The sequence below is a fragment of the Macrobrachium rosenbergii genome, chromosome 18 (genome assembly GCF_040412425.1).
Source record: "Macrobrachium rosenbergii isolate ZJJX-2024 chromosome 18, ASM4041242v1, whole genome shotgun sequence".
NCBI classification, from domain to species: Eukaryota; Metazoa; Arthropoda; class Malacostraca; order Decapoda; family Palaemonidae; genus Macrobrachium; species Macrobrachium rosenbergii.
The window spans coordinates 27,479,234-27,500,990 of record NC_089758.1 but is presented as its reverse complement, the minus strand read 5'-3'; the positions used below and the strand labels follow the sequence as shown (position 1 = coordinate 27,500,990).

General features: G+C 33.9%; 1 protein-coding gene across 2 annotated transcripts in view; it reads right to left on the bottom strand.

Moving 5' to 3' along the window:
* LOC136848229 (proton-coupled zinc antiporter SLC30A2-like) overlaps positions 1-21,757 on the bottom strand; it is a 79,819-nt gene that overhangs the window by 4,456 nt on the left and 53,606 nt on the right. For both annotated transcript variants that reach the window (XM_067120581.1, XM_067120582.1), the window contains exons 6-9: positions 15,746-15,908; positions 5,660-5,813; positions 3,424-3,586; positions 20-260 (exon numbers count right to left, since the gene is read on the bottom strand). In XM_067120581.1, the coding sequence (XP_066976682.1) occupies positions 20-260; positions 3,424-3,586; positions 5,660-5,813; positions 15,746-15,908 (721 nt within the window). The remainder of the gene's footprint in view (positions 1-19; positions 261-3,423; positions 3,587-5,659; positions 5,814-15,745; positions 15,909-21,757) is intronic.

The following is a 21,757-nucleotide window of genomic DNA, read 5'->3' as shown; positions in this document are numbered from 1 at the left end:
CTCTCTCCTTCCAACTTACCCACAACCAGATGCGCGGAGAGCGCATTCTTGTCGAGAGTCAGGGACCAGATGTGCAGGTTGTGGACAGCCCTTACCCCGGGGAGTCCTTCGAGGTCGTTCAGGAGGGCCAGGTAATCCACATTCCTCGGGGTTCCCTCCATCAGGATGTGAGCCAGGTCACGTAGGATGGGCAGAGTGGTTACGATCACGATGAGGGCGAAGACGAACGTGAGTATTGGGTCGGCGATTTTCAATTCGGGCTGGAAAAGGGAAAGCAAGACAGGTGTGAGAGGAGAGGATGGCTGGTGCTCCTGCTAATGGCCAGGTTGGTGGTTTTGGTTGGGGGGTGGGGGAGGGGGGGGGCGTCTCCCAGGGGGTGTCGTGGATAGGGTGGTTGAATTTTCGGAGTGTGTTTTTTTTAATGTTATAATGATATATTTCTTTTTATTTTTTTTCTTGGATTATTGGGAATTGCTTGTAAATATACAATGTTGTAGTTTTTCAATTGCCCATGAATAGTTTCTTTGTGACAGATGAATAAATTAACAAATATATATAAAAATGTATTAGGGTGTGTATTTTTGTGTATGTATGTATGTGTATATATGTATGTATATATACAAATATATATATATATATATACAATTATATATAAATACATACACACATATGCTATATATATGTATGTATGTATGTATGTATGTATGTATGTATATATATGCATATATATATATATATATATATATATATATATATATATATATATATATATATATATATATATATCACAGGCATTCCGAAATGTTCTATTAGTAGCAAAGGACGAGGAATGCCTGTGAAGTGACAGCCGATATCGCAGGGAAATTAGATTTTCTTTCCTTCTCCCATTCTTTCTTTCGTATCTATATCTCGAGCAATCGACTCCGCGCTTAAGTCATATTTTTCCATATATATATCTATATCTATATATATATATATATATATATATATATATATATATATATATATATATATATATTTATATATGTGTATATGTGAATATATATATATATACATATATATATATATATATTTTATATATATATATATGTATATATATTTAAATATATATACACATATGTACATACAAACATATAGATATATAAATATACATAAGAAATATTTATATCTATGTAGATATATATTATATATATATATATATATATATATATATATATATATATATATATATATATATATATATATATATATATATATATATATAGTAGTGCTTTGAAGAAGTCTGTAAGTAAAACTATCACTTGTCACCTCTATCAAATGCTGGCTACTAACATTACAATCTCCTTGACAAACATTCAAGTTAATTATAAAAAAAATTCATTAACGAAACTCTGTTCCAAGTCCTTATACATATACAACTTCTCCATATACAAAGCGATGTATAAATCTTAGAGGATGCGCTCATTACTGAATGTTCTATTTGACATTTCATAAGTTATATCTGCTTAACTCTTCAAATTCGTTTTACTGAAATAACTTCAAGGTTATTTTTATAATTAAAACTCATGCATGAGTTTTAATTATACGAGCTTTAATTTTCGCGAGTTTTAATTGTTGAGTTAATTTTTTTGAGATCTAATTTTTATGACTACTTATTTATAATATCTTTAAATTTTTGAGTTTTTATCTATATGTTTTAACTTTTATGGATTTTTATCTATACGATTTTAGTTTTGGGGGTTTTTATTTATAAGATTTTTAACTTTTTTGAGTTTTTATTTATGACATTTTATTTATACGATTTTTAATTTTTATGACCTTTTATTTATATGATTTTTAATTTTTTTGAGTTTTTATTTACGTGAGTTCTAATGTTCTGTAAATGTATTTTCTATCTTGTGTCATTTTGTTAATAAAAAACTAGCTTTAAAATATTATCCCTATTTCTATATTGCACCATACCGAGATAAAAAGAGTTTAGACAGATATATTATATATCTAATATGCCAAAACAAATATAAAACAGAAAATAACGCAATACAAGTGTAAAAAGATCTAAAACTCTTTACAGCCAAAAATAAATTTTTAAATACCCATTATATTCAGCCTCATTGTCACATCCGCTAAAAATTTCCCCATTTCCAAATAAACGGAAAGTCGTTTGGGCGAATATGCATATCCCTGCAAAATCTCTGATAATCATTAATCAAGATTAATCAAGCTGTAAATGAAGCCTTTTTTCCTATCTCATTTTTCATTTCCTCGCATCAAAGTCATCAAGTATTTTCGTAATTTAAAGATCCCGACGAAATTCAGAACTAACATTCATGAGACTTATTGCCTGAAATGAAAATCATTTTCGACATTCATGAGACTCTTACACCGAATAAATATCATTATATTTTTTGTATACAAAATATTTCACTGGTCGATGAGCTCAGTCCTTGAATTTACCGTAAAGGCAGGTAAATCTGGGATTTTCTTAGAATCAACCATTGTAGGTCTGATCTCATTCTTTGTGCCTAAAACATATTCAGATTTTGTTTACTGCTTATCTCTTGCTGAGAGAATATTTGAGTATTATGTCAAATGAAAAGAAAGCCTTGTATCATTCTATTCTGCTCGTTTCCAAATACGACAAGTAGGCATAGTGAAGAGAGTGGTGTGAAATTTCCGTAGATTTTAAGAATTCTCCGGTTTACATTATTCATATATAAGACACAAACGCTTGAAGCAAATCATCACCACTTGTCAGCTCGCCGTAATGAAAGACTCAACGCATCATTATTATTAATTATTACTTTTGTCAAAAATACAAGGGTGTATGAGTCATTTTACGTTCAATTATAAAGAATCAAAATTATTATTACAGAACGAATCCAATAAGAATAAAAATAAAAAAAAATTTTAAATTCCACTCAAACTTTCACTCAAATTCCATAAAAATTAAAACAAAAAATAACAAGTAACAAATGCGCCGAAGTTTCTTCGGCGTAATCGAGTTTTCTGTACAGCCACGGCCCATGAAACTCAACCACGCTCTAGTGGTGGCCTGTGTTCTTGGTACCTATGTTCGAGCCAGAAGTACGATTATAGCTAAATTTAACCTTAAAATAGAATAAAAAATACTGAGGCTAGAGGGCTGCGATTTGGTATGTTTGATGATTGGAGGTTGGATGATCAACATACCAATTTGCAGCCCTCTACCCTCAGTAGTTTTTAAGATCTGAGGGCGGACAGAAAAAGTGCGGGCAGAATAAAGTGCGGACAGAAAAAGTGCAAACACAATCAAGTGCGGACAGGAAAAGTGCGTTCACAATAAAGTGCGGACAGAATAAAGTGCTGACGGACGGACAAAGCCGGCACAATAGTTTTCTTTTACAGGAAACTAACACCCGGGAAAGAGTCGAGAATAATCCCCACCTTAAACTTGACGACCAAAGCGGCTATGAGAACGGCCACCGTCTGCAGGGTATCTGCTATGATGTGGATGAGAGCTGCCCTCGCGTTGATGCTTTTGCCCGAGCTCTTGTGGGCACCGTGGTAGAACCCACTGCACCCACACCCGTGAAGGGTGGCTGCGATGCTGGAGGTAAACAAATAAATAAATATGTAAATAAATTGATGAATAATCAATAGATATACAAACAGATAAACATGTCAATAAATTAAAAAATATATAAATAGATAGATAAATATATAAAAAATGAATGACTTAATTAATAGATAGATAAATAAATAGGTAAATATATAAAAAATGAATTAATTAATTAATAGATAGATAAGTAATACATAAATATATAAAAAATGAATGACTTAATTAATAGATAGATAAATAAATAGGTAAATATATAAAAAATGAATGAATTAATTAATAGATAGATAAGTAATACATAAATATATAAAAAATTAGTTAATTAATTAATAGATAGATAAGTAATACATAAATATATAAAAAATTAGTTAATTAATAAATAGATAGATAAATAGATACATACATAAAAAATGAATGAATTAATTAATAGATAGACAAATAAATAGATGATATAAAAAATGAATTAATTGATTAATAGATAGGTAATTACATAGATAAATATATAAAAATTTAATTGATGAATTAATAGATAGATAAATAAATTGATAAATATATAAAAAATGAATGAATTAATAAATAAATAAATAAATAAATAAATAAATGAACAGATAAATATACGAAAAATGAATCAATTAATAGATAGATAAATAAATAGATGATTATACAAAAAATTAATTGATTAATGAAGAGATAAATAAATAAATAAATGATTGAATAAATAAATAGGTACGTAATGGATGAATAATTAATAGATATACAAATTAATAAATATGTAAACAAATGAAAAATATAGAAATAGATAGATGGATAAATAGATGAATATATGAAAAATGAATGAATTAATTAATAGATAAAGGAATACATAAGTGACTGAATAAATAAACAGATACAAATTATTCTTCTGTACAGCAACTCACAGATTTTCGTACACGTTGGAAAATGAATTTCTCAAATGTTCTCATTAATCTGCTTATTTATGTTTATAGAATGGTTACACATACATACATACATGCATACATACATACATTCTGTTGAAAGGAAAAGCTACACAAATTCTGAATAAATCAATATACATACATACATACATTCTGTTGCAATGAATAGCTACATAAACTCTGATTAGATCAACATACATACATACATACATGCATAAATACACATACACATACATACAGATGTACCAAACTGAGAATGAAACACTGGGTATAAATCCTACCCTTTGTTTCATTTTCTGAAACACTGGGTATTTATACCCGTGTTTGATTTTCACTGTGTCACATCAACATACATACACCACGTGTTGTTGTGATTTCAAGCACATACGTGCTTACATACATTCTAACGAACTGTTCTGGTTGATGGAAACAATATTATTCTTTCCAAATATAGAAATTAACAACTACAGAAATTCTAAATAAATCAGCATACATTCATCCATACATACATACATACATACATACGTACATACATACGTACATACATACATTCCACTTGTATGCATGTATTTATTCCAAAGTAAAAAAATAAACAAATAATAAAAAAATTTTAAAAATAAGATTTGCGAATGCATTTATTCAGAAGAAAAATCTAAATAAATCAAAATGAAACACCCAAATGCATAACTTACGAATGAATGATCTTTCATTAAATATGCAAATAAATAGATATCTAAAAACAATCTTAATAAATATATATAAATATATATATATTTATTCTGGAAATTTACTGAGATTTTTTTATATATTTATTCATTTTCATATTTAATGAAAGGTTCATTCATTCGTAAGTTACGCATTTGGGTTTTTCATTTTGATTTATTTAGAATAAATCAATAATTTTGCAAATATATATGTATATATATATTGCAAATTTATTGAGATTTTTTTTTAGATATTTACTCACTTGCATATTTAATGAAAAGTCATTCATTTGTAAGTTATGGATTTTGGCTTTTAATTTTTATTGAATTTGAATTTTTTTCTTTTGAATAAACGCATACGCAAGTCTTATTTGTTTTAGAATTTGTATTATTTGTTTGTTTATCTATATATATTTAATTCTTACACGATGTTGATTCCAATACCGACGCTTGCCATAGCAAGCATGATATCCGCATTCAGAGTGTAGTCTGGGTTCATCAGTCTCTGGACGGCGGCGCCCACCAACAGTCCAGTGACCACCCACACGATCAGCACCGAGGCGACTGAACCGAGAACTTCTGCAGGGAGAAAGGGCGGAATTAATGCTTGCTTAAAGAAGTTGGGAGGAGGTGAAGTTAAAGGAGTTAGAGTTGGGGAAAATGCGATGTTAACTGCATCTTAACTGGTTAGGTGTCTTATTCTGTATGTATGTATGTATGTATGTATGTATGTATGTATGTATGTATGTACCATCATAATGACCAAGAATAGAATTATCATCACGATTATCCTGATTATGATTAATGTTACTGTTGTTAGAATTACCATTATTCAGACTGATAAAGAACTGAGTTACTACAAAAATCACTTCAGATTATACCGACAGTTTAAACTGATGAGCTGCATGTCTCATTAGCCAATAAGACATACTGACGTAGATTTTCTAACCTTTTCAGCAGACTGCCAGCAATGACGGAGTTGGACAGATCTGATGTATCTATCTGCGCCCATTTTCCTGTATTTTACTGCGTTCCTCTCGATGGCAGAACCAGTAGTATTTGTACAGAAGGCTTCAACCGTAAAGTATTTAATGCGGAAATTACATTTATTTTCAATAACAAAATTACCCCCCTTAAGGGGTAGTGCCGACAGTGCACCTCGTGCCACTGAAGGTATTACTAAAGATTCTTTGCAGCTGGAACCTCTTTCGTTCTTTTTACTGTACCTCCATTCATATTCCCTTTCTTCCATCTTACTTTCCACCCTCTTCTAACAACTGATTCATGGTGCAGCGGCGAGGTTTTCCTCCTATTGCACCTTTCAAACCTTTTACTGTTAATTTCCATTTCGGCGCTGAATGACCTCATAGGTCCCAGTGCCTGTCCTCTGGCTTAAATTCTATATTCCACTCCAATAGCAAACTTAGAAGCCACATCCTCGAAGTAAGCACGTCAGAGCATATATGACTTCCTGCCTTTGAATGGGTCATATTTCATGGTCATTTTTTTCTTGTATGACAATGATATCCTTCCTTTGAAAACGTGTGTTAAGACATGCTAAAGAAAGCTTGCCGAAACTTTTGACAGAAATCAGGTCTTGGATGTTTTGAAAGTCTACATAGTTGCAATGAGCTTTTTATTGTCATACTTTCCATGATAATTTTCTTCCCTTTCACTATATGTGTTATGTCAAAGAAAGCTTGCCAAAGCTATTGGTAGAAATTATTTCTGGATGTTCTGAAGTCCACACAGCTGGAACGAATATTCTACGGTGTCATATTTTATGACCTACTACTCTTCCCAGCCTCTTAAAACGCTTAAATCTACTGCCCAACCTTCGATATTTATGGAATTTTCAGCAGCCTTATATTATATTCACACCCAAGTTGTTTCAGCACAACCGAGTGAGAAAAACGCGTGGGCCTAAATATTCCCCCTTATAAAAGGAGCCTTTCCTCGAGACCATAACTTTACGGGATCATAGATTATACAATTTGCTGGCAATTTGTAGGTTATCGAGCACCGCCGGCGCGTCTGGAGAGGAACTTTTAATGGAAATTAGGTATTCTGTCAGGTAATACCGACCCGAGCAGGTGAATTATTCCGGGAATTACGATCGCTGGAATATTCGCAAGGTTGAAATTAGCCGGATCGCTCTTAACTTCGAGATCGTCGTAACTCGGACGGGCTGACAGCGATTGTAGAAGAAGAAGAGGACGAGGAGGAGGAGGAGGAGGAGGAGGAGGAGGAGGAGGTGGTGGTATAGAAGGAGAAGAAGAAGAAAGAGGAGGAGGAAGAAGAAGAGGAGGAAGAAGAAGAAGAAGAGTAGGGAGAGAAGGGATATGTGAGGAACAATGGGACACAGCAGAAATAACCAGTAAACGACCATATGAAAAGAGACAGGGAGAAGAAAAAATAATACGAATAATGAGGAAAAATCCATCATTTCTGATTAAGATAAGAAAACATAGCTCTCAGAATTATTGCATAAAGTTGTTGGGTATCTGAATTCTCAACACTCTCTCTCTCTCTCTCTCTCTCTCTCTCTTATACCCATGACATGCTCATTGTTGCCATCCAGGGGGTATTCCATGTTTGCCTATGATGTTAACTAATAGTTTCCCTTACAAATGAAAATGAATAATTACCTAATTTTTGTATTTTCCATAATTCATTAATAATAATAATAATAATAATAATAATAATAATAATAATAATAATAATAATAATAATAATAAAGAAAAGATTTTGATAATTCCCTTACAAATGAAAATTGGTAATTATCTAATTTTGGATGTAGTGCAGAGTGAATGTTTTTATTTTCCCTAATTCATTCATAATAATAATAATAATAATAATAATAATAATAATAATAATAATAATAATAATAATAATAATAATAATAATAATAATAAAATAAATATTTCAACCAAACCAGAAATGTTTTGGCAAAGAAGCGGTCAATTTCTTAATGTCTCTGTCACCAACAACCTTTACTTACTAAACGTATGGTTTGAGAAAATAGATGAATATTTAAAAACTAATGAATTAATATGCTGAAAGCTGTTGATAAATAAACGTAAACGGACAAAATCTAAACACATAAGCAAAACTAAACAAATCTCTAAAAGAGGTCATAAATTAGATGTAGCACAGTGTCTCCTCTCCCGGTCGGACTGGTGTCCACGAACCAGTCACTGGACTGCCCAAATCGACAGGTCCTCGCCAGGTCCTCGAGAGGTCTCGAGATCGGAAGCCATTACAGGCTTCCTCAATCTGCCAAGCGGACGTGAAGTACTTAAGGCGGGATCTATCTATTCCTCCTCAATTTCCATCGTGAGTTGAAAGCATCTTCCTAAGATCATTTCATGGCCCTTCCTTAGACACAAAACACCGGGCATTTAACTAACATTCAACCGAATTCATTAGAAAATAAATTTAATTATTTTCTATGTCCACATTTTAATCGTTTCTTCGCCCATTTTCCAGGCATGTAACTAATAATAATTTGTATTCATTTGAAAATTGATTCAATTGTTTCTCTTTTATTTCCACAGATTTCATCTTTTTTCATCCATTTTCCAGGCATTTAACTAACATTATTTGAGTTGATTCGAAAATAAATTGAATTATTTTTTTATTTCCACATTTTTCATCGTTTTTTCACACATTTTCCAGGCATTTAACTAACATTTATTTGAATTCATTAGAAAATAAATTGAATTATTTTTTATTTCCACATTTTTAATCGTTTTTTCACCCATTTTCCAGGCATTTAATTAACGTTAATTTTAATGCATTAGAAAATAAATTGAATTATTTTTTATTTTCACATTTTTCATCGTTTGTCACCAATTTTCCAAGCATTTAATTAACATTAATTTGAATTCATTAGAAAATACATTGAATTATTTTTTATTTCCAAATTTTTCATCGTTTTTTCACTCATTTTTTCCAGGGATTTAACTGACATCAAGTTGAATTCATTTGAAAATTAACTGAATTATTTTTTTATTTCCACACTTTTAATTGTTTTTTTCACCCATTTTCCAGGCATTTAACTGACATTAAGTTAAATTCATTTGAAAATTAATTGAATTATTTTTTATTTCCACATTTTTCATCGTTTTTTCACCCATTTTCCAGGCATTTAACTTGTATTTTTTTATTCATTTGAAAATAGATTGAATTTTGTTAATTTCCACATTTTTAGTCTTTTTTTCCACCCAGTTTCCAGATTTCAGAAAGGTTTCTTTTTCATCTTTTTATAATTTCTTCGTCCATTTTCGAAGTTTTGGATTATTTAATTTTTGATTTTTAATTTTAAATTTATATTTTTTATTTATTTTTTATTTTTTTTTCAAATATATAGGATTATTTATTTTTTAAATTTTCAATTTTTAATTTTAATTTTTTTTTTTAAGAGGACGTGGAGTCTCCAGTGAGATCTATTCCTCCTCAATTTCCATCGTGACTTGAAAGCGCCTTCACTGGACAATTTGATGACCCTTCCTCAATCATGAAATGATGAGTTGATGGACAGTAACAAAACATTGGGTATTTAATCCATACTAATTCAGATCAATTTGAAAAGAAAAATGATTTTATTTTAATATTTTTTATACTTTTTCAAGAATTGTTTTTCAGTTTTCTAGCTGGAATCGTTTTTTTCGAAAAGATTGCTTTTACTCGCTTTATAATGTTTAATGCTTTCATCAATTTTTCACAATTTTTTATTTCTATTTTGAATTTTTAAGTTTTTTTCAGAAAAATCTTCGAAAAGATCATTTTTAATCTCTTTATAATTTTTTCATAAATCTTTCACAGATTTTGATATTTTAATTTTGAATTTTTTTGTATTTTGTTCAGATACATCTTCCATCTCGTTTCTTGGTAATCACGCATCACCGTGAATCTAATGCATATATGCTTCTTTAGATATTACGTATAAATCGCGAAATTATATTTCAGAGACGGTTCTCTATAATTCAATAAAGGGCACTCCTTCCAATCTTGCAGATTACGGAAAACCCATATACTGTCGCATCTCCTAAGTGACAAAAAAAGCCTTCGTAACAACAGAACAAAAAGCCTTTGCTCACGTCATCATAATGAACACCTGTGTACCTGTATTACTGACAATTAACGTAAAACCAAGGATCTGTCGATGTAGATATCCTCTCGTCGTAGCAACGGCCTCCTACAACTATTCCACGAAAGTTTCTATGCAAAAGTAAAATTCAAAAGAGAACTGATATTATTTTCTTAATAACGGAAGCTTCCCGTTGCAGGACTATGTACTGACTATTTCATTCTACGTAACTGAAGGATACCTTTGGCAGGAAATATGGGAAAACACGTATCAGAAATCCTTTAGAGAATGAAACAGATTCTCGTCAACATGACCTTGAAAATGATAACTGCAAGGGAAAAAGCAAGTTGTCACGGTGTTCCTAAGGGAAGGAAATTGAATAAAAAAAAATCAGGAAGGTCAGTAGTTTAACGTTTCATATATAGTAAATTAAATTTATCCTTTGTGATCTGAGAGGAAATTAACGTGAATCGTTGTTTTCGTGATAATGATCTACTTGTTGATAGTATGTACCATTAGCGAATGCAATTTGAGATTCTCAATATTTTGTAGAAAATGAACAGCCACATTCTCCGTTGTGAGAATCGATATGCCAGGAATCCTTCCATCTATCTATCTATCTATCTATCTATCTATCTATCTATCTATTTATTCATCTTTCTATCTACAGTATATATCTCCCTGGTCGTCTGTTGGCATAAGCATTCACCCAACAAATGAATTACATGATTTACAAGGAGATTCGATTTCCAAGAACTCTCTCTCTCTCTCTCTCTCTCTCTCTCTCTCTCTCTCTCTCTATATATATATATATATATATATATATATATATATATATATATATATATATATATATATATATATATATATATATATATATATATATATATATATATATATATATATATATATATATATATGTGTGTGTGTGTGTGTGTGTGTGTGTGTGTATGTATTGTATGTGAGAGGCTGTATGTATGTATGCATTGTGTGTTCATATATTCGTTTTTGCAATGCTCGAATAATTCAGTCAACTTCCCCCTTTCCCTCCTTATGTCCTGATTTACCTGAACATCGGGGGACCGCTCAACCTAGTGCCGTTTCCTCCTCCTCCTCCTCCTCCCCCTACCCGTTGTTCCTCCTTCCGAGAAGCGAAGCACCCAAACTCATAATGATGTATGTGTCTCAGATATCATTACTTATTTAATGAGTTCGATTAGAAGGTGTTCCATTGTGCAAGTTGCGGCCGGAGACCTCTCTTTTACGGCCCAAGTTTGCCCCGACGACGTGCTGGCGCTAATTAGGCCAACGTCGATCCCGCGCGGAACAAACGCGCTTCTTCCAATAGATCTCAACCGTTTCCCAGATTTCGTCACCGCTTAGCCTGGAGGGATTCGCATCGCGAGAGCCGAACAAAAATGTACGGGAGAAACATCGCGCAGGGGTTTAATTGTTCTCAACAACACTCGCCAAGAATATAAACTGCTGATTGGGGTTAAGATTAGTTGTGGAAATACAATTCTGTCGTGATAACCGTGCGAACATATTCTGATGAGTGGAAACATGGTGGGAAAGTTTGCGAGTGGAGCGGTGACCTCACCGACCCATTCGGTTTCTATTTGCAGATACATCAGAGCATTTGGTCCAGTTTGCTGAATTATGGAATTCTAAAGGGATCCCTTGAGATATCTTCCCAAGTTGAATTTCAAAAGCTATACCTAAAAACTGAGTCCTTTTCAAGTACTAGGGTAGAACTGATGTCATATAAACAAACAGCTAAATTTCAGTTCTGACGTTATCGCATCTGGACAAAGATTTATAATGTCACTCTTGTTACTTATTTTAGGACTTTTATTTCCCTAAGTACCTAAATGGAGTGACGAAACGTAGGTAACTGGTACAAGAAGATGAACCCAATTCATAGGAAACGCGCCCTCCAAAAGGGTCACTGACTATATATATATATATATATATATATATATATATATATATATATATATATATATATACATATATATAACGTACTGACCTTTACTCGAAATATCACCAGTGCGTTATTAAGGCTCAGAGAATTATTCTAATTATTCTAACATAATCAGTTCAGTAGGAAAGTAATTACGGAGAAATTTCCAACTCATCTCACCCCCTCGATGATTACATGCATAACGTTATTAGGTCGTCATCTACGAGTTATGAGTATCGATATATATGGTAATGCCAACTAGCATCAAGATTGGTTCCAGCATTTGGTCTTTGTGTCCAGATGGTAATTGTTTCTTGTCCTAATTTTTCGTTTGTTTAAAGTCCTGATTGCTGTACTGCGCATCTTCTGGTCATCATATTAACAGTAGAAGAGTGATCTCATGGGCTGGCTTTTCTGCAGTGGTCTCACAAAGTTTTCTGCAGTGATTTCAAGAACTGGGTTTTCTACAGTGGTCTCACAAAGTTTTCTGCAGTGATTTCAAGAACTGGGTTTTCTACAGTGGTCTCACAAAGTTTTCTGCAGTGATTTCAAGAACTGGGTTTTCTACAGTGGTCTCACAAAGTTTTCTACAGTGATTTCAAGAACTGGGTTTTCTACAGTGGTCTCACAAAGTTTTCTGCAGTGATTTCAAGAACTGGGTTTTCTACAGTGGTCTCACAAAGTTTTCTGCAGTGATTTCAAGAACTGGGTTTTCTACAGTGGTCTCACAAAGTTTTCTGCAGTGATTTCAAGAACTGGGTTTTCTACAGTGGTCTCACAAAGTTTTCTGCAGTGATTTCAAGAACTGGGTTTTCTACAGTGGTCTCACAAAGTTTTCTATAGTGATTTCATCAACTGGCTTTTCTACAGTGGCCTCACGGCTTTTTCTGCACTGATTTCATCAACTGGCCTTCTACAGTGGTCTTACAAAGTTTTCCACACTGATTTCATCAACTGGCTTCTCTACAGTGGCCTGACAGAGTTTGCACAGTGATTTCATAAAAAGTCTTCAAAGCAATTTCTTGCCCTCATAAAAAGATTAAATGTCCGTAAATAATCTTATAATAAAATCCGGTTTGAATCCTTGAACGTGTTATTCATTGTAATTGCATATCGATATCAGAGTTATTCACCATTTTCATTCACTCCTTGTCTTCTCTATACATCTAAGTATCTTGTCAATTAGGAAATATTAAAAAGTGCTTTCATAAATCTACTGATGTTATGATCTAACTCCATGTCATTGACATAATCAGTTATTTTTCTAAAATGGTAAGAATTTGAAATAACTCTTTGGGGCTTTGCTGAGAGGAATCGGAATGTGAAACAAGAATAGAATAGCTGGTTGAAAGCAATCAAGAATAGTTGTTTGTAGATATGGATGGTAGTAGGAAATAATAATAATAATAATAATAATAATAATAATAATAATAATAATAATAATAATAATAATAATAATAATAATGGTGAAGAATTCCACAATTGGGTAAATGTAAGAATATTTATAAGAAATATATATATATATATATATATATATATATATATATATATATATATATATATATATATATATATATATATATATATATATATATATATATATATATATATATATATATTTTATATATATATATATATATATATATATATATATATACCATTTTGGATTTCTTCACCATTTTAGTGACTCATGCTATTATGAGATTTTTATGAATAATAATCTTAGTAATAAAAATAATATTAAAAAAAAGAATAAGAAGATTAAGAGGAAGAAACAGGGAATTAAAAACATGACGATGACGAGCAATCTAAAAAGGAGATGAAAGACAATAATAATAATAATAATAATAATAATAATAATAATAATAATAATAATAATAATAATAATAAGAAATCAAAAGACACCAAAAGACACACACACCAATGAAGATGAACGTCCGCAAGCGGAACAACACGAGTGAGAGAGATCACTAAAGTAAAACATCCTTTTCCTAATCTAAACAAGTACAAAAACGCCAAAGTTTCTTCGGCCCATTCCAGTTTTCTGTACGGCTCATAATCAAGGCCACCGAAAATAGATCTATCTTTCGGTGGTCTCGTTATAATACTGTGTGAGCCGCGGCCCATGAGACTCCTAGCCGGCCGCGGTGGCCTGTGTTGTTGCGTTGCCAGAACGCGACCATGGCTAACTTTAACCTTAAATAAAATTAAACTACTGAGGCTAGAGGGCTGCAATTTGGTATGTTTGATGATTGGAGGGTGGATAATCAACATATCAATTTGCAGCCCTCTAGCCTCTGTAGTTTTTAGGAACTGAGGGCGAGCAGAAAAAGTGCGGACAGAAAAAAGTGCGGAAAAAAAAGTGCGGACAGCAAAAGAGCGGACGGAAAAAAGTGCGTACAGAAAAAGTGCGGAAAGAAGAAAGTGCTGACAGAAAAAAGTGCAGAAAGAAAAAAGTACGGACAGAAAAAGTGCGTAAGGAAAAAAGTGCGGACAGAAAAAAGTGCGGAAAGAAAAAAAGCGCGGACAAAAAGAGCAGACAGAAAAACATGCGGACAGACAGACAAAGCCGGCACAACAGTTTTCTTTTACAGAAAACTAAAACGAACTAATAAACGCGGATCGAAGCGGAATGCATTCGAGGATTTAACACCGACTGTTGGCAAGGGAATCGGAATACCATTACAGAAAAAAATTCCTTTCTGATCTTCCCCTGTAATCTCGGTGGCTTTGCCAGTCAAAACGTCGCTGAATGCGATCGGCGATTGCATCCTAACAGACACGATTGGCAAAAAGGAAAATCAATTTCTGAGTAAATGGATAGTGACAGTATGTGAGTTTAAGGAGATATTATATAGAGTATGTATTTATATATATGTGTATATATATAAACACACATATATATATATATATATATATATATATATATATATATATATATATATATATATATAGATATGTATGTATAATATATATATATATATATATATATATATATATATATATATACTATATATATACTGTATATATATATATATATATATATATATATATATATATATATATATATATATATATATATATATATATATATTTATATATGTATGTGTGTGTGTAGAGAGAGAGAGAGAGAGAGAGAGAGAGAGAGAGAGAGAGAGAGACAGGGGGTGTTATGAAAGGCAAAGATATGCATGTTTGCTGATTTAATATATAATGGATATTAAATACACTTAAAACAATAAAAATAAATTATCATACAGTTATTCCATTGGTTCCCTCTAGTACTACTGCACTACAAGATTTACTGTGTCGTAGATTAAGCTGGCCTTATGCCAGCACGGGCCTTTGCCCAAATGCAAATTGCGATCAAGTATTGAAAATTACAAGAGGTCTGGTGTGGAACTCTGAATGAAACTCGACAAAACTCGACTACTTTTACTTAGCAGCCACACTTACCAGCACGATAGTACCCGAAACTCATGGCTTTGGACGGAGGGCGTCTCATGAGGGAGAGAGCAACGAGGGACACTAGGAACCCGCAGAAGTCGCTCAGGAGATGGCCGGCATCCGAAAGAACGGCCAAACTGGAAGAGTAGTAGCCTCCGACGTATTCCAGGACCTGGAAAGCAGAGTAGAGGAGTTAGTAATGGAGAGTTTGCATTTTCCAGTCTGGGGGGGTTGGCGGGAAGTGTTCCAAAAGGTTCTGCAATAGATTATTTGTATTTTCCATTTTGTGAGGGTCTACGGCATTGCCAGACTGGAAGAGTCGCGGCCTTCGACGTATTCCAGGAACCAGAAAGATTTGGAGACAGATTATTTGTATTTTCCAGTTCGTGAGGGTTGGCGGGATTGCCAGAATGAAAGAGTTGTAGCCTCCGACGTATTCCAGGACCTGGAATGCAGATCAGAAGATTTAGCGATAGATTGTTCGTATTGTCCATTTTGCGATGGTCGACGGGATTTCCAGACTGGAAGAGTCGTAGCCTTCGAGGTATTCCAGGACCTAGAAAGCAGATCGGAAGATTTAGCGATAGATTGTTTTCATTTTCAGTTAGTGAATGTCGATGGGATTGCCTGACTGGAAGATTAGAAGCCTCCGACCTATTCCAGGACCTGGAAAGCAGATCAGAAGATTTAGCGATAGACTGTATATTTTCCAGTTTGCGATGGTCGATGGGATTTCCAGACTGGAAGAGTCGCAGCCTTCGACGTATTCCAGGACCTAGAAAGCAGATCGGAAGATTTAGCGACAGTTTGTTTGTATTTTCCAGTTGTGATGGTCGCCGGGATTGCCAGACTGGAAGAGTAATAGCCTCCAGCGTATTCCAGGACCTGGAAAGCAGATCAGAAGATTTGGCGATAATTGTTTGTATTTTCCAGTTTGTGAAGGTCGATGGGATTGCCAAACTGGAAGAGTAATAGCTTCCGACGTATTCCAGGACCTGGAAAGTAAATCAGAAAATTTAGGAATAGACTGTTTCCAGTCTTTGAAAGCCTATGGAACTGCCAGGCTGGAAAAATAGTCACGTGACGCTGTAAAAACAAAATCGTTACTGTATGCGTGTCCGTACCTCCTCTTCATATTAGCAGCCATTTCTTCTTCTATGTGTTTATCTAGAAGAACCTCAAGTTAAAAGTTAAGTGTACCTTAGTTTTACCAGACCACTAAGCTGATTAACAGCTCTCCTAGGGCTGGCCCGAAGGATTAAACTTATTTTACGTGGCTAAGAACCAATTGGCTACTTAGCAACGGGACCTACAGCTTACTGTGGAATCCGAACCACATTATAGCGAGAAATGAATTTCTATCACCTCAAGTAATGCCTACAGTGCACCGCATGAGGTAATGACCCTTCTGTCATCTCGACAAACTATGCCAAGATACACTTCAGTGTGTCAATGATTCTATGCGCATATATATATATATATATATATATATATATATATATATATATATATATATATATATATATATATATATATATATATATATATATATATATATATATACACACATATATATATTCATATATACTGCATACGCACAGATCTGTTGTAATGGTCAATATAAACGAAAGCGATTTAATGCGCGCATGCGCATGATTCGTCCCAATATATTTTGCTTACTGCAGGATTTCCGTTCATTCACTTCATATTTACAAACGCAAGTTCCGACGAGGAAAATTCCACTTCAGTAACCGTGGCTGATAGCATCTGTTAGCTTTAAAAAAAAAATGAGTTTATATCTATGAAGTTTAAAAGCTCCCTGGTAAAAATACCTAACGATGGAAAATTTGTATTCTGTGTCTATTTGGATCTAGCGGAATAAATATTTCCTTTCGGGGTAAACATATCTACGTAGCCACCCTTTGGACTAGGCCTCTTTTTTTTTTTTTTTTTTGCCTTTCGTATTTTTTAAAGCGTTGCCAGTTTCCCTTCCATAACATATATATCTTAAAAATTACCCAGTGACCTGGTTTTCCATGAAGGCGAAGGCTTTCCCTTAAATATATTTTGGGTCAGTATTTTATGACCTCTATTTAGCCATGAGTACGAGTTAACTAAAATGTAAATGCGATAATGTAGTAACCTCTGCTGCAATTGTCTGTTTCCGTATAGAAACCTAAGTCAGTGGTTTTTATTAGCCCGGAGGAAGTGCTCTCTACAAAATACGGCGAGAGGTATTTGTTTTTCTTAAATAAAAAAAAAATTACTTTCGCTCTGATTCTCCTTAGAATTGAATTGAATGTAGAATTTAGGCCAAAGGCCAAGCACTGGGACCTATGAGGTCATTCAGCTCTGAAAAGGAAATTGACAGGAGGTTTGAAAGGTGTAACAGGAGGAAAACCTCAAAGCAGTTGCACTATGAATCAATTGTTAGGAGAGGGTGGAAAGTAAGATGGAAGAAAGAGAATAGTAAAGGAGGTACAGTAAAAAGAATGAAAGGGGTTGCAGCTAGGGACCGAAGGCACGCTGCGAAGAACCTGAAGCAATGCCTACAGTGCACGGCATGAGGTGCACTGACGGCACTATTCCCTTACGGGGTTATTCTCCTTAGACAGCTAGAACCTTGCGTGATTTCACATCTATCCTTTATCTCTGACGTATTTTCCTTTCTGAAAACTACAGATCAATGACATGTTTTTCTATGACGGGCGAATATCCGTAAGCTTTCAAAGTCCCACGGCCTGAAAAGAAATAAACTGGAATTCATGCGATCCTATCTGGAGAATAAATAGAAAAAAGTATCGCACGGAAGATTGAAGTCCGTTGATTATACTGCTAGTTTTATTGCCATGTGTTGATGACTTGATGAATGTTCCGTGATGCTCTGGGAATCGGGAGTCAGGTGTGTGTGTGTGTGTGTGTGTGTGTGTGACAGAGAGAGAGAGAGAGAGAGAGAGAGAGAGAGAGAGAGAGAGAGAGAGAGAGAGAGAGAGAGAGAGGACGATAAATAAAGATGAAAGTTGCCGTAAAGAGAGAGACAGATAGCCTGAGAGCAATAGAGAAAGGGGAAGCAACAGTTATTATTATTATTATTATTATTATTATTATTATTATTATTATTATTATTATTATTATTATTATTATTGAAGTAACAAATCCACAGTTATGTGTATGTACATATCTTTAAATATATGTGCATATACATAACTGTGGATTTGCTTCTCCATTTTAAGACTCATGCTACTATTATTATTATTATTATTATTATTATTATTATTATTATTATTATTATTATTATTATTATTATTATAAGTCAGATGATAAACCCATGTCCATACAGAACAAGCCTACAGGTGTCACTGACTTGAAATTCAAGCTTGTAAAGAACATGAAGTCCATTTGAAAAAAAAGAAAAAAATTCTAACTGGCAACAAGAGACTAAAAATCCCCGGAAAACGAAATAAAAAAAAAAAAGGCAGAAAAAAAACCAAACGCAAAGGAGAAATGAGAGAGTCTATCCAGTGGGATTATATCCAGCCCCAAAACAGATGATTAGGAGCAGATGACCTAATCTCGAAAATCCTCAACTCGACGCGGGGCCAACCGCCGTCTCATGAATATGGATAGGTGGGTCTGACGGATCAACAACAACCGCGCTCTCTCGCAACGCGTGTGGCAATAGTTTATGCTAATGGGAATCGTCCTGACTCTGTTTATTGCCAAACTTCCTTTTGGGGGTTGGCATATGGCCTCACTAACACCCCCCCCCCCCCCGCCACTCTCTCTCTCTCTCTCTCTCTCTCTCTCTCTCTCTCTGGCGTGGAAGAAAGAAAAGGAGATAATTGCTCCCTTCCTCAGTGGTGGTGATGAGTACTCTCTTAGGTATTGAGTGAATGGAAGTAGGTCTTTGAGGGTCTCTCTCTCTCTCTCTCTCTCTCTCTCTCTCTCTCTCTCTCTCTCTCTCTCTCTCTCTCTGGCGTGGAAGAAAGAAAAGGAGATAATTGCTCCCTTCCTCAGTGGTGGTGATGAGTACTCTCTTAGGTATTGAGTGAATGGAAGTAGGTCTTTGAGGGTCTCTCTCTCTCTCTCTCTCTCTCTCTCTCTCTCTCTCTCTCTCTGGCGTGGAAGAAAGAAAAGGAGATAATTGCTCCCTTCCTCAGTGGTGGTGATGAGTACTCTCTTAGGTATTGAGTAAATGGAAGTAGGTCTTTGAGGGTCTCTCTCTCTCTCTCTCTCTCTCTCTCTCTCTCTCTCTCTCTCTCTCTCTCTCTCTCTCACACACATTTATCAGTTATTTACTCTTAAACGTCTACAGATCTTCAGTCAATATTAATGACTACATCTATTTCTAATAACGCTTTCTCTCTCTCTCTCTCTCTCTCTCTCTCTCTCTCTCTCTCTCTCTCTCTCTCTCTCTCTCTCTCTCTCATTTTTCTGCCATTTAATCCATTTCGTGGAAAAGTACTGAGTATAAGTGATGATATACTGTACTTCCTTAACATTCAAAAGAAACACGGGTTGTATACGAGTATACTAATAGAATAGGCCTACATATTATTATTATTATTATTATTATTATTATTATTATTATTATTATTATTATTATTATTATTATTATTATTCAGATGATGAACCCTATTCATATGGAACAAGCCCAAAGGGGACATTGACTTGAAATCCAAGCTTCTAAATAATGCGGTGTTCATTAGAAAGAAGTAACGTATGCATGAATCCAAGCATATTCCCATAAATCCTTCTGAATGCAATATTGTGCTTGCAACTGGAAACATACTGTCCTTATCTCATAGTCATGCATTCATCACTTCCTCTCCCCAACAACCACCTACACCCCTCCCTCCTACCAACCCCCCCACCCCCACCATATTTGGCAGAAATACGTCGCCTGTCCTTAATTCTTATCAGGGAAATGGTTTTAGCAGGTACTTCCGTGACCGGTAAATCTGTGTAAATTGATTGTACCTTTGTAAAATATTAGTTTTTTTTCATCCTATCTCGATAACAAGGTAACAAAACCTAATCTGTAAGTTTCAATACTAGAATTTCAAAATGGTTACATTATAACTTTACTTAACTTCTCTTCTACTTAGGACACACTAATCCTACCAAAGGCGATTTACCGCCTGGCCTAAGTCATATGTCCTGCTTGACAGAGAGAGAGAGAGAGAGAGAGAGAGAGAGAGAGAGAGAGAGAGAGAGAGAGAATCACCGTACCTACCAGGACCTCAGAGGTGAGAAGGTTTCATAACTTAGGAGGGACTAGCGGTGGAGTTGGAAGCTGGGATTTACTAGACGTAGCAACTTATATATTATTATGGTTACTCCTGGTGAGGTGGATATATATACACATATATATATATATATATACATAAACACAAACATATATATATATATATATATATATATATATATATTTATATATTTATATATATATATATATATATATATATATATATATATATATATATATATATATATACTTTTAGGTTAACATCTACTCAGTGAATATTAGCACCAAGGGCTCTCTCTCTCTCTCTCTCTCTCTCTCTCTCTCTCTCTCTCTCTCTCTCTCTCTCTCTCTCTCTCTCTCTCTCAGATTACTCCGTCAAATGCTCAAGGCTAGATAAGCCACCCCCTTTATTAGCTGCTTAAAGAGTGAGGAATGGAAATTCTAGCCAACATCTAAACTTTATTAAAGAGATTACATCCGCCCAGATTATATGAACAACATGAATGGTACTTAAATTAGAAAAGCTGAGAAATTAACGATAATGTCCCGGCGCCATTAACTCTCAGGGATAAATATTTTACAGTCAGAGTAACTTACGAGATATGGGATGATTTAATTAAAGTCTTGAGCACTAGAGGATTCCAGAAGGACTTTCCATCAGGACGCTGCGTTTGTGGTGGACTTTTGATCTCGACTAAGTACGTAAGAGGTGTTTGGGATTGTGTTCAGAGGGGAAAGATTGATTCAGCTGAGGAAAAACTATTCATCTCTTA